This window comes from Macrobrachium rosenbergii, chromosome 32 (assembly GCF_040412425.1).
Source record: "Macrobrachium rosenbergii isolate ZJJX-2024 chromosome 32, ASM4041242v1, whole genome shotgun sequence".
NCBI classification, from domain to species: Eukaryota; Metazoa; Arthropoda; class Malacostraca; order Decapoda; family Palaemonidae; genus Macrobrachium; species Macrobrachium rosenbergii.
In genome coordinates this window covers 12,878,760-12,896,913 of record NC_089772.1, presented here as the reverse complement: position 1 = coordinate 12,896,913, position 18,154 = coordinate 12,878,760, and the positions used below count along the sequence as shown (strand labels likewise).

General features: G+C 40.2%; 2 protein-coding genes across 5 annotated transcripts in view; both read right to left on the bottom strand.

Moving 5' to 3' along the window:
- Positions 1 to 18,154, bottom strand: part of ND-ACP (NADH dehydrogenase (ubiquinone) acyl carrier protein) — a 90,083-nt gene that overhangs the window by 14,470 nt on the left and 57,459 nt on the right. The gene's annotated exons all lie outside the window — the stretch shown is intronic.
- LOC136855706 (uncharacterized) overlaps positions 8,530 to 18,154 on the bottom strand; it is a 69,260-nt gene continuing 59,635 nt past the window's right edge. For 3 of the 4 annotated variants that reach the window (XM_067133025.1, XM_067133026.1, XM_067133024.1), the window contains one exon: positions 8,530 to 11,375. In XM_067133025.1, the coding sequence (XP_066989126.1) occupies positions 10,445 to 11,375 (931 nt within the window). In that variant the 3' untranslated portion in view covers positions 8,530 to 10,444. The remainder of the gene's footprint in view (positions 11,376 to 18,154) is intronic. The other variant, XM_067133027.1, reaches the window with a different exon arrangement.

The window sequence follows — 18,154 nt, the reverse complement described above, 5'->3', positions numbered from 1 at the left end:
TTACAACATGCATTTTCTAAAATAGCCTATTACAGAAAACTATATCAGTTTTTCTTAAAGAAATCGAGGCATTAACTGCACTGAGGTCTCGTATACCATAAATCAATATTTCTGTTTATAAAGAAACTGAATTTTATTCATATTCATACAGCCAGGTCTAAGTACAAAAGAAAATGTGAGTTAGTTATTCTCTCAGCTTGGAAAAATAAACCGAGGTGAATCCACATCACTGGTGATTTAGTAAATCGTCTCCCATGTCTTGATTCTTGATAAGAACTTATTATTTTTTGTCTGTTATTACCAAAGGCTTTTTCAGCATTTCTCTTCCATTTATTCCTACATGTCTCGATATCCATTCCAGAACTACCTCTTTATCATTATTATTATCACTCATAAGAGAAAACCTCTCTTGGGATTTAAATACTCTATTCACTCAGTCACCGACCGCTTTGGAATCAAAACAGGCCCACTGTATCCATATTTATGGTTTTACCTACTCCCAGTTCTACCAGAAGTCAGCATTAAGTCGCTTCCTCAGAGGCAATGAGGTGAACTATGCGCAGTAAACGGGCAATCTCGCCTGGAAATAGATGATAATAACAAACCTCGATTAGCCAGCGTTATATCCACTCAGGCACTATATCGGCCTAATCACAAGGCAGCGTGTTCAGCCCCAAATTGGAGGCTTGTCTTGATCGTCTATTTTTCAAGAGAGATTGCCTGCTTATTGTTATTAGCTTGTATGAGTTACTCCTTGCTATTATCTAATAGGGTTTTTTCCCCGTAGGAGGGTAGTGACGTCAGTGCACCTCATGCGGTGCACTGTAGGCATTACTTAAGTTTCTTTGCAGCGTGCCTTCTGTCCCTAGTAGCAACTCCTTTCATATTCTCTTTCTTCCATCTTACTTTCCACCCTCTCCTGACCACTGATTCCTAGTGCAACTGCTTTGAGGTTTTCCGCCTGTTACACCTTTCAGACCTTTTACTGTCAATTTCCGTTTCAGCGCTGAATGACCTCATAGGTCCCAGTGCTTGACCTTTGGCCTAAATTCTATATTAATTTAAATTCAAGTAAAGTGAACCTAGTTATCAATTACATTATTTTTTCTCTGGGAACCGCTTAAATGTGTAGGTTTTCATTTTGCATGCCATTATATTTCTACAAAAAATAGCTTCCAAATCCCTGTGTACTGTCTTACGTGTTAATGTTAAGCCTAATGCTGCTAGCAGATATTGTTAGCATTTATGCATTGTAAGTGTTCAGGTGGCACGTTTCAAGAATCTTTCCTAGATAGTGACCCCCAAGGGAAAATATTAACCCGGTATGTATCCACCTTTGCGGCGTGTTTAGTACAAGCCCGTTGGGGATGACCGTAAAAACATAAACAAAAGACTTAAAATATCATAAAGATAATGACCCCCAAGAAATATTAGTCTTAGATAATGACCCCCGAAAACCCTTGGGGGTCACTATATCTATACATTACTGGCAAAGACCTTGTAGGGGTCTCACGAAAGATCTAAAGAGGTTCTCACTAACACTTGTAACTTTTTGGTCTAGCGATGAACATCATTGAAGGTTCTCTCAATGGGTACCTCTAGTATGCGCCGCCCAGATGCAATTTAGACCACTCTATTTGTTATATTCTGATGATATGAATGTTAAAATAGTGACAATGGAAAACTTTATGTTCTCTTGCATGTTTGAGTAAAGATATTTATTATAATAATGTTATCAATTCTTCCCTTATTACTAACCGTGCGAAATCGTACATGAGTGACTTCATCTGATTTAGAGTCATTTCCTTAGAGTAACTAGAGTAAGTACTTTATTTTTAGTTTTCTTTAAGAGAAAACTACTGAGATGGCTATTTGTCTGTCCGTCCTCACTTTTTCTGTCTGCCCCCAGATATTAAAAACCACTGAGGATAGAGGGCTGCAAATTGGCATGTTGATCATCCACCCTCCAATCACCAAACATACCAAATTGCAGCCCTCTAGCCTCGTTAGTTTTTATTTGATTTAAGGTTAAAGTTAGCCATGATCGTGTGTCTGGGAACGCTGTAGGACAAGCCACCACCGGCCAAACTACACATTGGAATATAGTTTCGATTATCTTACGAGATCTTTGTGTCCGAAACAGTGCCTCCAGTCAGGTCTGAATTTTCTTAACGGCCACTGGCCCTCCACAGTCCCAAGAGTTAGACATATCCTTTATCGAAGAGAGGTTGAAAAAAACAGTTGGCATAAAAAAGTTTTATTTCAACATCTAAGGAAAGATGAACGCACATTTTCTCGCTATCTTAAAAGCTTAAGTCTATCAGAAGTTGCTTCTCTCCTGTGTTAATACCTTCGTTTCAATCTCAATAACAGTAATTATATTTACAGGTCGCTACCAGCACGACCTTAACAAAGTCCGTATAAGGTTTTTTGATCCACAATCGCTACCTGAAATAAACCAAATGAAGAAGAAGAAGAAGAAGAAGAAGAAGAAGAAGAAGAAGAAGAAGAAGAAGAAGAAGAAGAAGAACTGAGGATCTGAACTGTCAGTAGTCAAGAATAGGAGACACGAGGTGGATTTTTGTCCAACCCAAAATATCACAAATTTTATCATTTCCTCGAAGATTGAATCTGTACAAAACTACTGGGCCTGCTAGTCACATGTCGAAGCCAACAATCAGCAGAATAGCAGCAATGGTATGAAGCTGATATAAATGAAATGTGGTGTATAAAAAATGATTTTATTTCGTGAACGGATGCAAACATCATGAAGCACAGCATTATGGGAAATTATATCAGGTTCGTTGCATAAGCCTTGCGAGAGAAAATCCTACTTTAACAGTCTTTATCAAGATACAATATTCTTGGGCAAAACAGGTGAACTGTAAAATTACCAGGGAGGTATTGCAATTTTTATATAATATATTTACTGGAAGCCTTAGTCTAGTATTTTTCAAACCTAAAGTGAGTGGCTTCAGTTTTTATATAGTGATTCAGCATTCATACATCAGACGCTAACGGAACCTAATCTAATTTAAGGAGAACGTTTCGTCAAAGCCTATATATCTTCCTTTCCTTGCCTCTACTCCTTTTATCAGTGCAACTCACTCTCTGTTCGTTGCGTGTCGTTGTTGCTTGACGTCGTGATTAAAACAAGACGCCCAAGAGAGTTCAACTGTGCTTTCTGCAGGACAAAACCTTCTCAGAGTTTGTTAGAACTGTACAGTTACTGTTGCACTAACTGGCTTCGGTCACACCCTAGTAATCTGCTTTCAAAATCGTTCCTCATTATGGGCAGTCAAAATGAAATAAGAAGTATCATGTACAAGTGTCTCCTTCGCCTTACAGAGCATGGATAATTGTCTCTCCAAAGAGGAAGGGAAAAATGGATTAGTGGGCTGAGGGATGGGGGGTGTGTGTGTGGATGGGGTGGCATGCGTAAAGACAAAACTGAACAAATGCAACTCTACGCGAAACTAATAACTTGTTCCCCCAGAAACCGTTTTGTTCAGTCGGTGCAACAATACGTCAATGATTCTGTAAGCATCATTGTTTACAGTAAAACTTCAAAACTTGCTGTAGTCTTCATTTATTGGCCAGGATGCCTTCCATTATACAATCATAAAGAACGTAACTGATTTTCCCGTTCCAAACTCACGTTTATGCTCTATGGACAGAATCATTCCACTAATCGTTGGCTGAATGTCACGTTTGATATTTGGCGATTCGCAACGTCATCAGAAAGAGAATTTTGATTAATTCGACCGTGTACCAGATATCAAGCATGCTATTCATTAATGTTCTTAACGCTCTATATCTTGATGCAAGCAGAATTCTGGAAGAAATGCTTTAAAAGAGCTATCAGGGTAAACTTCTACTTCAGTTGCACACACTATTTCTATGATACTTTTTTTTTTAATTTCCTGAGACTGAGGCGATGCAAAACAACAAGGATGTTTCAGAGCCAACAGTGTACACATACTTAGCACACAGGTTTGCAAGACAATGACGCGTGTGGCGATGCTACTTTGCGCCTCACAACAGCGCTTAAGCCTACACACAGCACCTTTCTCCCATTGCATCTCCTTTTCACAAAAGATTAGTTTCTTTCTCCAATTCAATTACATTTCACGATAAGTTTCTGTTATTTTCTCACTTGTATGTCAAAGTCATCCACATGGAGGCTTCAGTGGGTATTCCGCCTTCAGCACAAGGACGTGGAGATACTGAGATCTATGCCTTTGGTGTTGCTAACGTAACGACATCTCATATTCTTCATATTTTCATTTCAAGGACTGTAAAATAATTTCTTCTGTCTCAGGAACCACCCAATGTCTGCCAAGGTACTGGGAGCGGTTCCTAAGGACTGATCTGCTGTAATTGGTTATAGAGGCCATCTTGCTGGTGATTCTTTTAAATCTGGTAGGAATTGATGAACTTCTTCGCTTTGAAGGGACAAGGCATTCCTCTTCAATAAGGAAATGTATTCCGATCTGTTGTGAGGAGATTCCTGACCTTTTGTCATTAAGCTTCTCGACAATGTTTCTAAATTCAACTTTCTCCTTCCCGTCCATGTGGTCGTCCCATAGTTTCCGCAATTAGCTGAAAAACTGCCGTGTCTTGGACCGCTTGAATAGAAATGTTATTAACAAGAAATGTTTAAAATCTATTAAACAACTTCCAAAATCGTTGAAATGGGCAAGGTGTTTGTTTTTTGTAGTTTCCTAGATGGCCTTTCAGGCGAGAATATGACCAAGACTGGATAATGATTAATGGTTCTAAATTATTGTTTAGACTGTCGTGAACTCATCGGAAAGTTCCACATAATATGTACGCATTGCATGGAACTTTGGCAGCGGCTCATGACGTAGCTTAACTGCAACAGAAGGGATTTTCAGAAGACCTTTAAAAAAATACAGAACGAAAGTCGTCAACATTCTCTGCACGAGGAACAACTGGTCATCTCCATCGAGGACTACTGAGTGAGTGAGGTGGGCCTTGGTCTCCTCAGCAAGATCGAATGGTGATTACTGTCCTTCTTCCAAATTGGCGACAATGGCACTGAGCCTCTGGTATGCACGGCTTTTAGTTTTCAAACAGTTATCGAAAATGCTGACATCTTACTAAAGGTGCACTTCCTCGCTCACGACCGAAGCAAACTAGACCAAACTTGAATATATATTTCACACAGCTTGTTGTATCAGTGTATTAGAATAGACAAATTTGCTGATGATACCTCTTTGGTAACAGATCTGATGACATTTAATTTCAGTTTATTGCCGAAATAAAATTCTTTTATCAATGATGCAGGTGGAGATCGGATTAGCAGACAGTGAACGTACAATTAAGACATTTTATGAAGTCAAATTTATTAATATGAGAGAGAGAGAGAGAGAGAGAGAGAGAGAGAGAGAGAGAGAGAGAGAGAGAGAGAGAGAGAGAGAGTTTCCTGTAAAGTGTAGGCAGTTTACCTCAGGCAGCCCATAAAATAATGCACACAAACTTATGCTGTGCTAGGTGATCTGTACGCAAAAGTAAGTGATGGAGGAAAGAAGTGGCAACATGGGTAGCTATGGTGCTCAGGGAATAAATGGAAATGGAGAAAGCCTTATGGATATGTGTCTGGGAAGGGGTTCGATGACTATAAATACATGGACTTCAAAGAAAAGCGTGCACAAGTAAACTGGGGGAAGAAAAAATGTCAAGACAGTTTGTTTGATTATGAATTAGTTTGAGTTGGTGGGAAAGCGAGCTGATGGATGCAACGGTGAGAAGAGGAGTGGCTGGAGATATATCTGATCATTGTGAAACGATATCGGAAGGAAGAATGGCATAACTTCCCTGAAAAGAAGGATGAATATATATGTTATTCAAGAAAATAGATGGAGGTTCAGGAGAGAGGGATGGGTAAGAGTATAGCTTTAAGGATGAAATAAAGACAAGTGAGTTTGATGAGATGGAAGTAATGAGAGCATAAAGAGAGAAAAAGGACGACGAATACGCTAGCTTTAAAGATACAAGGTTTAGGAAGAGGGGAAGAGAGAGATAGAGAAATCAACCAGCGAGTAGTGGGATGAGGAACTGTGAGGTGTAGTGACGAAAAAAGATGATGAAAGGTGCAACTGAAAGACAGATAGATTTATTAGTGTGCAGGAGCACAGGAAGATGGATGAGGTGAGCACGAAGACAGTGAGAGAGAAAAAGAAGGTACGTGATGAAATAAAGGGTTAAAAAGTGAGCAAGGGAGAATAAGAAATTGTCCTACAAGGAGGTGAATGTACAGGAAAGGGTTAATGAGCTGAAGGATTTCAGAAAAAAAAAGATGTGAATGAAATGATGCTGTCTAAAGTATTTTGACGACTTGTGGAGGACAGAAGAGAGGCAGGCACTCTTCAAACGGTTGGGACAGGCTTGAACTGCTTGTGAGACTTCTGAAGATGTAAAGAGTGCAACGAAGAGGCAGAAAAATGGGGAAGAAATCAGGATTAATTGGGATTTGAATTGAGATGTTGTGGTACGTTGGTGAAAGTGAGATTTGATGGCTGACCAGGGCACATAAGGTACGTGTGATTGGAGGGAAGGTTCCAAAGGAATGGGTGGGGGGGCAGGGAAATGGGTGGGGGAATGATTGTTCCACTTTATAATGGTAAAAGTGATAGAGAAGACTGTGAGTTTGTGTGTGTGTGTGTGTGTCTGTGTCTGTGGGTCTTCGTCTTATCTGCATCTGCCCTGGGCGGTTAAAGCAATAAACTACAATTGAGCAAAACGGTTTGTGTTGTTTATACATTTTTGCCGACTGAAAAATCTAGCCAAATTACCCTAAACAACCTGCCTTCATGTAACAAGTCTTTAGGGTTTAGAGCTGAAAAAGTAGATCATCTCACGATTTTACCAGAGAGTTTTGAAAGATACTCCCTCTACAATAATTTGAAAAGATATTCCCTCTACAATAATTTCCTCAAAGGAACGTCTTCAGTCAAACTTCAGCTGAGCTGAAGTAAGATCAAGATAAAAAGACAGTATGTAGGCGGAGGAAACTAATGCAAAAGTATTCTAACAGAAACTTTATAAGAAAAGAAGTTAGATATCTTAATCACGGTCTCTTTAAGTAACTGAGAATATTTTTTAAAGACAACGACTCTCCGAGAGCAATTATTGTCTCTTGTAAGTGGACTTATTTTCCTACTTTACCAAAGAATGTTTAAAAAAAGGATCAAGATTTGAAGTGACCAGACTACTCCACTAAGCACCCGCTGGATTGACGTTTCGAACTCCCTAGATTGATTATTTTTAAAAATTTCTATTGACGCCCATTAAAAGGAAGCAGCTTACCTACCTATATGTAAAGAAATCTGCATTGGAATTCTGCCTTCTAGTTGGAGGAAAGAGCTATAACTGGATTTAGAAACTCTAAGCATTGTGTGAGCAAATCTAGTTTTGCAATCGAAAACCACAGACATTATGTAGCAAAATTGTGTGTACATGTATACACAATGAACCCATGTATACATACTTATGTAAGTATATATATATACATATTCCTTCTTACATATATCAATATGTATGCGCATATTAATAAAGACATACTTATATACATACATATATGCAGGTATTCTTAATTTGAAAATGAGATACTTATACATGTCTCAATAACTAGAGTACAAATTAGGCTTACTTTGGTTTTGATTGTGCTGCAGACCTGCGTCATTTGTCCTCTTTTCTTAATCAAGTAATCAAGTTTGAATGCATGGCTAGGAACCATAAGAAAAGTGTTGCCTATCACGAAACAACTGAGCAGCGGTGTCACAAAAGTTACGACGATAAAGGAGCGCAAGAATGAGATGGAAATTAAAGAATTTGTACTCAGTTTATTGAGGACCAGCGAAGTGGTATATGTCTTTCCCAAATGAAGAATATTCCACAGTACAAGAGGTTTGGTAAAACAAAAATGTACGTTTATACATTTACATAAAGTGGCCAATGTGGCTTTACTTGATAGACTTCCATGGAAATACCAACCGCATCAAGAATTACCTTGTCAAATACTGTTTTGTTTATATACAGCCACTGCGGACATTTTTTCAAGGTTTTTTCAGTGGAGAAATAGTAAGCTACATCTTAATTTCACGTTATTCACCGACGTTTTCGTGGATTCATTGTTTAACGCAGTGCCAACAAGATGTAAATAGCAATTAGTATTTTTATTGGAGCCTACAATAAACAGGTGAATATGCAAATAGATTGTAAAGTTGAAAGACTATGTTCCATGTCGTTCACAACATTTCTCATCCTATACTTTTATCCGAAGACATATTTACGTGGTAGACGCCTTTGAAGTTATCTACACTTTATTGATTTATCTATTCATTTATTTACTTATTTCTCGCTGAGCAACCACAAGAAGTGGAGATGGACGATAGGGGATTGGTTCTTAGAACAGGTTAACAATGGGGCCTTGGGCTGTCACTCGGAAGAGTAATATAAGGCTGTTCCACAACGCCTCAAAGACGCCTTCCAAGAATAGGAAACTTTCTTTTTTTTTGGTCACTGGGGCTTCGTATATCAGTTCCGCTACGTAAATAGGTCCCTCAAAAATTACTGGAATATATAATGACTTGCCCTGCAGGACGTTTGTTGAACGTAAGGATAACATTACCAAGTTCAAACAATGCTGAATGCGAGAAACTGACGCAAAATAGAATATTCAGTGATAAATGTCGAAAAATTGCCGTCTTCATTAAATAAACAGAGACAATGCTTGTAGTATAATGCGTCTTCAGTTTTCAAGGAAAAAAAAATCAGGGACTGACGTAAGTAAGTGGGAAGAATATGCAGTTATGGGAAACCCATTTTCCTGTTTTCGTTCTACATAAGTGCGAGTTCTTTTACAAAACGAAATAAAATGACTAAAACCTAATAATGAGATAGGACGCAGGAATAAGATTTAGGTTTTTAACAAAAGCAACAGATTTATGACCGAAGAGAGCAATGATTATCTACGTACGAGTCCTTTCAATTTGCTGACGTTCAACAAATTTCTTGGAGCAACCCACCTGGTGCCTGAGGTACACAGAAAGCGTGGCACTCTGAATGTCTGACTGGTGATTTTGCTGATTTGCAATGGGTTAACTTCAGCATCCGCTTCTGATCAATGCTTGGTTTCCCATTCCATACGTTTTAATTCGCCGTGTCATGTTTTCACTCAAATTTTGGCGGCAAACATCTGATCCGTTTCAGATATTTGGACCCTCATTCAAATCGCTGAATCATTACCTCCCAAACCACTCCTCAAACTGCTTTTATCAATAAAAAATGAAGTGTTTCGTAAATAACCTCCTGTGATTATGTAAAAAGGGCACGAAAAGTGGTTCAGAGAAGCTCGACAAAAGATATTTCTGCAGGTCTTCAGACTGCCAATGTGGCCAACTGCTGTGAGAGGCCAGCAGCCTGAATCCCCAGCAAGATGACACCTCGTTTTGGTATAGTCGTCTGTATAACGTTACTATCATTTTGCAAGCTCCCTTTTCTCGTCAAGTAGCGTATATAGGATATCATTAGAATATCCTATTTCATTTAAGTGTTAGACAAATCTGATAAGCTTCGTTTGGCCCTATAAATTTCTGAAAATCTAGTGTTTTTGTCCTACTTACATGTGATATTTTATATATATAAAAAAAGTTCAGTAACAGAATGCATATCATAGCCTAGCTACGTAAAGATTTCCATATTCATCTCATTGCTGACTGAAGGGAAAATTAACATAAGAAAAAATTTCGATTGTACATAACAGTTTACCCTTTATCTAATGTATTCAAAGGGAATTCCCCTTGATAATTGATAAGCCTTCCAGTGAGCAAAATCATAATCATTATCAATGCATTTACTTTAGATGATTTTAATTTTTTTTTAAAAACCCGGCACATTTAGTTTATTTTAGATGATTTTAGATTTTTGTAAAAATTCAGTACATTTAGTTTTACTTGCCTTACACAAACAAACAAGGGGAAAAATTACGAAGATATGAAAATCTCTACTCTCTTTTCAACACAACACATCTTCACGTCACGGCATCATTCTCTTTCGCTAAGTCTAAGTGTAATGACAAGATAATCCATAGCAGGAAAAGCAAACGAATTTGCCAATTTTACGTCAGTAAAGTAACACGGAGGATATTCATGTCATGCAGCATATCTGCTGTTCAATAATTCCACTGAAAAATCTGTGGCATTACTCAAAAAAATTTGGAAAGTCTTTGCTATCTCGTGACAGGTTCGCCCGTTATAGCCTCATTATGCTCACCAAATTACTGAAGGTATAATGTTTTGAATGCTAAGTTTAAGAACTATGAGAAAAGCTTCCTACGTAACAATGTTATCTTATCTCGGCCGTCTTGAAGAAAGTACGTCATCTTAGAGTTATATACGGAGCAAATGCTGTCAAAATATCACTGAACAATTTCATACGCAGGAGGGGGCGTCTCACAGTTTCTGACCGTGGGGTTGTGCGTGGGGGCGGGAAGAAGGATAGCCACGTGATAGGGCGGCGGATCTCTGCTGGCCTCTCTGGAGGGAGAGGCCTCTGATCTGAGGTCTCCTTGATCGTAGGAGTCTGCAGTGGCGTTGAAGATTCCCCGAGAAGCCTGGGAGTGGGACCTCGAGACTCGGTCCCTCGGGTGAAAGTTCGCCGACTGTCCATTGACTATGAGGTTCGGCGTCGACATGGAAACACGGACGGGTGGATAAGCCTGCTGGCGCGATCTTCTGTTGCTGGCCAGCGCGCTCGCTGGGAACAGGGGCCGCCTGCGTGACGGGGACCCCCTCTCGGCGTCCTCGTGACACCCTATCCGGGCATCGTCCTCGAGATTGAGTCGGTGCAGGAGGATAGCCCTGGTCTTGGTGTGAAAGAGCGACACCGAGAAACAGACGAGGAAGAGAAGGATGATCACGAAGAATATGCCCAGAAGCTCCCCTCTGTAGTCGAAATTCTTCAGGTAGAGGTGGGCTGGCACCAGAAGCATGGTGACCAGGATGAACACTGCCCAGACGCACCAGTTAACGCTTCCCATGTGGAAAAGGTTGAAGTTCTGTTGCGTGTTGGTGTAATCATAAACCTCGCTCGGATCGATGTCCGAGATTGACACTCGGCGAGAGGACCGACTGGCGGGAGAGGCGCCATTTAAGCGGGCGAGACAGACCTCTTCTCCGGAGGCTGCCGTCTGTGGAACCGAGTCCGCCAGGTAGGTCCTGATGTTCTCGTCTTCGCTGTCGGGCGTCGATCTTGTGACGGAGCCGAGACGTCGAGTACGGTTGCAACGGCCGCGCCCTCCTTCAGATCGACGGCGATTGTCGAACTGCATCGACTCGATGCGCTGAAACCTGAAAGAAATATTTCGTTTTAACAACTTCATCCTAAAAATAACTTGGATTGAATTTAAGTGTGTATTTTGGGGGCGTGTGTATTCATGTATGACTTATGTACAGCAACTGGAGTATAAAAAAAAAAAACATTCTGGCTTTTCAAGAGATGCACAAATATAGGAAGATAAGGGACTCATGAATAATACTTTGTTTTTGGTATATACAGACCATTTGGATCTCTCTCTCACTACTGAAATCTCTCTTTGACCATCAGAAACGATCCTAGAATGAGAGTCGACATCTGTATTTTTTGACAACCTGGTTTATTTTTTAGTTAAGTAAAGATATATACACATAAACATTCATACACTCTTGCACACACACACACATTTATATATATGTAGATATCGTAAATATGTAACATATGCTCTTTCCCCCTTTAAGAGTGGTTTGAAACGGCAAGTTTTTCTTTTCGCATGAGGTCCACTGGCCCCCATGCCCTTCTCTAGCTACTAATTCACTGCATGGGTCAAAAGAGGCTCAAAGTGTACATGCATGAAACGTTCCTGCTTGCTCAGAAATAATGGCACCCAAAACATAACACCTAGTATGGGAAGATCCTATCAGGTGGTAACTCATACCCATACATATATGTGTGTGTGTATGTATGTATGTATGTATACATACACACACACATATATGTATATGTATACATATATATCTGAAACGATGGACAAAAGTGCATAGCAACCACCCACGAGTGAGAATGACAGCATTTTTCGAAGGCGCGTGATCGGGTGACTGAACAAGTCATGTAGCGAATGCTTAAGTGTGTTTTTTCGAATTCAGCAGTGTCCGTCCCCTCAAAAACCCCCTTTTGGTTACAGCACACGTGTGCGTGATTGCAAAATCAGCAAAAGAAATTTCTAGAAGCTTTATCCGGTTAAAAATCCGGATATCACTGGGTGATGTATGTTTGTACGTACTATACTGAAACGTGGTCCCAAGCAGTGATGGGGCGAAATGGGGGAATCAAAAGGTCCCATCTGTTTCTTGATTTTATATATTTTTGCTTACTCCCTTATTTTATATATTTTTTGGGCTTTGAGTAACGTGGGAAGAATTCGCACTATTTTTGAATTTTTATGTTGTAGAAATTAATGAGAGAATTTATTTGGGTTTCTCAGATGTTTCGACATGTATAGAGGTCATGATTGTAATCAGTATATCTAACTGACTTTGGCTTGAATTTATGACCCGGGTGTACCATTGAATTGTGACTTGGTTTTCTTAAGTTAGGACATTTGGAATATTTGGGAATCATCACTGCTAGTTAGTTGTTGGTGACTTACCAAAGTGTCACACGTAAATCTTGCCAGTTCATCTTGTTAAGTTTTTCTTTAGAGAATGAATTATTTTGGGTATAGCGTGTTTTGTTGAAACCTTAGAGAGAGAGAGAGAGAGAGAGAGAGAGAGAGAGAGAGAGAGAGAGAGAGAGAGAGAGAGCTTGAGGGGACAAGCCAGCTGAGATCGTCACTCAGTCCTACTCGACTTTCGGACGAACAATAAGTCCTAAAACTCAAAACTTTCGTTGATAACAGTTCACCGAAGTTTCTTCGGCGCAATCGAGTTTTCTGTACAGCGTATAACGCTGTATGAAACCCTCAGCCACGGCCCATGAACCTCTCAGCCGCGGCCCATGAATCTCTCAGCCGCGGCCCATGAAACTTTCAGCCACGGCCCGCGGCCTTTCTAAAATAAATTTTTTTTTGTTCCAGCATAGTGGAGGTGAGTACACTGGACATTTTCATCACAAGTGGCATGAACGTTGTGCCTCTACACTGCCCTAAAATGGAAAACTGCAGTATTTGCAAATTTTCGGAATTGAGATATGCCACATATTGGGTTCGTGAAACACAAATTACACAAGGTACTGCAGTTTCAGAATGATTCTTCAATGCTTTCCACGAGGGGTCCCATTTGCAGTATCTGCAAAATCAGTAGTAAGGCAAGGGGTATCTGCCATTTTTCTCAGTTCTGTATTTTTGCAGATACTGCAGTCTTCCATTTTAGGGCGGTATAGTTACCACATCCAGCCAGGTTATATTATATGTCTTTAGTACTTATGCTATTGCTCCTCACTCCCAATCATACTGTTATGTTTCTTCATTTCATATTCAGCCAAACAGCCTAGTTAGTATTCGAGGCGTCATTAATTCAGCTAAGACACTTCTGCAGTGATTTCACCAGAGCCCAGTCTCTTCCATCCCTCAAGTTTCTGCATTGCTAACTCCACTTAAAAACCGCAGATTAATTCAAAACTACATTCAGGTCTTCTTCAGTTTCTGGTAAGTCTTACCAAATTATCCCCTCTCAAATTTCTGGTAAGTCTACCGAATTATCCCCTCTCAAATTTTTCGCCCAATTTTGTCCCTCCTCCTCCGACGTTATCATTGATCCATCCCTCGTTTCGATAAATATTTTCCACCCTTTCTTTTCTCCCACGGATTTATTTCGTTCATAATCCTGCGGGGTGCCCTTACTTCAAAGCCACTTCATGAACACATGGCTTTGTCAGCTTTAGCCTCGTTTCCAGGTATTCTCTCTTATCTCTCCTTGCGCTTTCGTTATCAAGATTGAGTCCTTAGCACGTCCTACTTTGAGTTATTTGTCTCCTCTCTCGAATCTTCTACAATTGTAGTTTCTTTAGTCTACCCTTTATCCTCTCCCAGGTCCCATCCGATATACAATAAACACGCCTTTTCCAGCAGATTGATATAGATGCCTGATTATTATTAATATTTCAGTAGGTGAAACCTATTCACATGGAACAAGGGCACCAAAGGGGCCATTAACTTGAAACTTAAGCTTCCAAAAAATATTATTATTATCATTATTTCAGTACATGAAACCTATTCACTACCACTGACTTGATATTCAAGCTTCCGGAGAATGTTGGTTTCAACCTCCCACCGCAGAAACCTCCCCACCCCAACCACTGCGGCAGTAACTGATCATGATACAGAGCCTGTGATTTTTTTCATCGGCCTGGGGGAGACGCGAACCAACGACATCTGGGTGGCACACCACGACACTAACCACTATACAAGCGGACCAGCTAAACCCAATCCTCACTCATTCTCTGCCTCTCCCCAGATATGGTTTCCAAAACTGTAAGTCTGTTTCGATATTCAGTTACAAAAGCCGCTCTTTGTTTATCGTTAAGAGACTCTTATCGCTTTTGTCATCTCCTCTACAGATTCTAACATTCCGCTGGTATAGTGGTTAAGTGTCGTGGCATGCCACTCAGATGTCGCGGGGTGTTCGCGTCTCCCCCAGGGCGATGAAAAATCACTGGCTCTGCATCATGATCAGTTACTGCTGCAGTGTGGGGGCGTCTGCTGCGGTGGGAGGTTTGAAACCAACATTCTTTGGACGGTTGAATTTCAAGTCAGTGGCCCCTTTGGTGTGCTTGTGCTTGTTCCATGTGAATAGGTTTCATCTACTGAAATCGAATTGAATTGAACTGAATAGAGAATTTAGGCCAAAGGCCAAGCACTGGGACCTATGAGGTCATTCACCGCTGAAATGGAAATTGACAGTCAAAGGTTTGAAAGGTGTAACAGGAGGAAAACCTCAAAGCAGTTGCACTATGAATCAATTGTTAGGAGAAGGTGGAAAGTAAGACGGAAGAAAGAGAATATGAAAGGAGGTACAGTGAAAGGAACGAAAGGGGTTGCAGCTAGGGGCCTAAGGAAGGCACGCTGCAAAGAACCTTAAGTGACGCCTACAGTGCACCACATGAGGTGCACTGACGGCACTAACCCCCTACGGGGATCTACTGAAATAATATAACAATAATAATGGCTAATAGATCTGTTTGGTTTATCTGATAGTTATCTGGAGATTATTGTACGATTGTTGAAAATAAGAAGAGATTGCCGATGTTATGGCCTGTTTATATTAAGTTTGAACAACGAAGTGTTTCTTTTTAATCGCTTTAGACGATCGAATACTTTAGGTTCAATAGCAGAAAAACCCTCTCGAAATTTTGACGATACACAAAATCAGTCTTGACGACAAACAGATAAAATAAGAATTGAGGAGCAAACTAATTTAAAAAAAAAAGTTATAATAATCGAGATGGCGCCTTGCTTGTCAAAAGCAACTGAAGTTTTGCTTGTGTCACAATTCTGTACAGTCTGAATCTGTCTCCTGCTAAGATGAGCATCGACTGGAGCGAGTGAATTGAGAATGTTGCTTGTGTTTCATTTTTTCAAGTCCTTCATTAAACAAAGAATTGTTCTCATATTGTCACCACGCAAAAAACAAGTTAAAAATGCGCCAACTTCGGCGCAATGGAGTTTTCTGTACAGCGTATAAATCAAGGCCACTGAAAATAGATCTATCTTTTGGTGGTCTCGGTATAATGCTGTATGATCCGCGGCCCGTGAAACTATAGCAACGGTCCGGTGGTGGCCTGTCCTATAGCGTTACCAGACGCATGATTATGGCTAACTTTAACCTCAAATGAAATAAAAACTACCGGGGCTAGAGGGCTGCAATTTGGTATGTTTGATGACTGGAGGGTGGATGATCAACATACCAATTTGTAGCCCTCTAGCCGCAGTAGTTTTTAAGATCTGAGGGAAGCACGATAATGCGCGCACGGACAGACAAAGCCGGCACAATATTTTTCTGTATAGAAAACTAAAAATAGAAACAAGGACTCTGAGGAGTCTGGAAGTAACTAGATCAAAGCAGGAGGAAGAAGAAGAACGCAATGAGACTCAGTCACAAAGAGTAAAGTCACGTCACATCAACTCAACAATTGGCTTGAATTGAATTGAATATAGGATTTAGGCCAAAGGCCAAGCACTGCGACCTGTGCGGTCATTCAGCGCTGAAACGGAAACTGACAGTAAAAGGTTTGAGAGGCGTAACAGGAGGAAAACCTCAAAGCAGTTGCACTATGAATCAATTGTTAGGGAAGGGTGGAGAGTATGACGGATGAAAGAGAATATGAGAGGAGGTACAGTAAAAGGAACGAAAGGGGTTGCAGCTATTGGCCGAAGGCACGCTGCAAAGAACCTCAAGTAATGCCTACAGTGCACCGCATGAGGTGCAGTGACGGCACTACCCCCTCGACGGAGGTCTCAACAATTGACAAACAACAACATCTGATGCCGTAACGCTTAAGCCTACGTTCTCCCTCGTTGTGATGCGTCACACACACACACACACACACACACTATTCAAGGGGAATATTTAGATGTGTCGCAGACGTCATTTACCCTAATGGAAAGCTGTTTGGACATTTGGACACATCCTCAAACACTCCACATAAATCACACAAGTTAGCTTGCTTTCTTCGAAGGACAAGCTCTGCTTCAATTGCGCACAATGACTTAAGGCAGTTTTTTGAGTATATTTTTGTTGGTTCTTATTTTCTTCTGGAGTCATTTTGATTTTATCGATACCATTCATGACACTCACGATTAAAGACGCTATGTCTCAATCCTTATTCCGCCTACCGTGCGCTTACGTAAGACATAATAGATAGCGTTTAAAAGAGTAAAGAAATAAAACCTGTTTGTCTCAACAACCATCGTAGGACAGAGCCTTTCAATGTAATGGCTGAACTGTCAACTTGACGTCGCCCCATACCGAAGATGAGCCTGAAATTATATCAAAAGATTTACAGTATTTCTTCTTACTGAGCTCTGCGCACCATTTGTCCTTTTATTTTTTTTAAACAGTATTCTCATTGCTTATTTATTCCATGGTATAAATCCTTAGAATGTTGAGGAAGACCCATAAGATATGAGAGTAACGGTGTCTAATTTGAATATGTAGCACACGATGCAAGATACAACAATCTTGATATTAAAAGTCCACAGTTAGGTTTCATGTGCTGTAATCTATGAATAAAGAATAATTTTCTTCTATTTGAGTTGCAGGCACCTTTAGCTGAAGGAGTTAACTGCTCACCTATACTAACGCTGCAGGGAATGTGTGAAATCCAGGGATTACGAAATCCCCTAGGAAATTTGTGAAATGAGCAACTCGCTTACGAACACATTTGATTCCTGAGAGCTAGTACTAGACACGAAGAACAGATTCATCTACAATGTTTCGCCCTGTTTAGTACTAGCCCTGGGGTTAAATGTATTTCGCCGTGTTTAGTACTAACCCCTGGGGGGATTAAATGTCCCCAAGTGTATATGATCCCCCAGGGCCCTAGTACTAAACATGGTGAAACTCATTTGACTCCCCCAAGGGCTAGTACTAACACGGCGAAACAGTGTAGATGAATCACTGTTTCGCCGTGTTTAGTACTAGTCCTCGGGGATCAAATGCTCCTAAGGGAATTGGTCATTTCACAAATTCCCTTGGGATTTCGTGAAATCCCTGATTTCATATATAAAGACTTCACATCTTGCTACATACTTACGAGATCTTATAAGACTAATTCAGCTATTTTTACTCAACATGTAAAACATTCTTTAATGACATTCACAGAATTTATTTTTAGGCACTCTTGATTTACCAGTTTATCAAGATTATTCTGATATATCTAACTAAAAATCCTGTTGTATGCTACTGATCAAGATTGAAATCTGAGCTCTCAAACAGACGTGCAGGTATTATACCGATCGTCTTATTTTACCAGATTTATGTTGAATCTTTCTTTGCTAATTTTGGCTTTGTTGCCCAAGTGATTGATGGGCAGTTCGCTGTTTGAATTCTGCAATTGTTGTAAGCTTCCAGAGTGTCCCAGCGCTTAAAGTTAAACT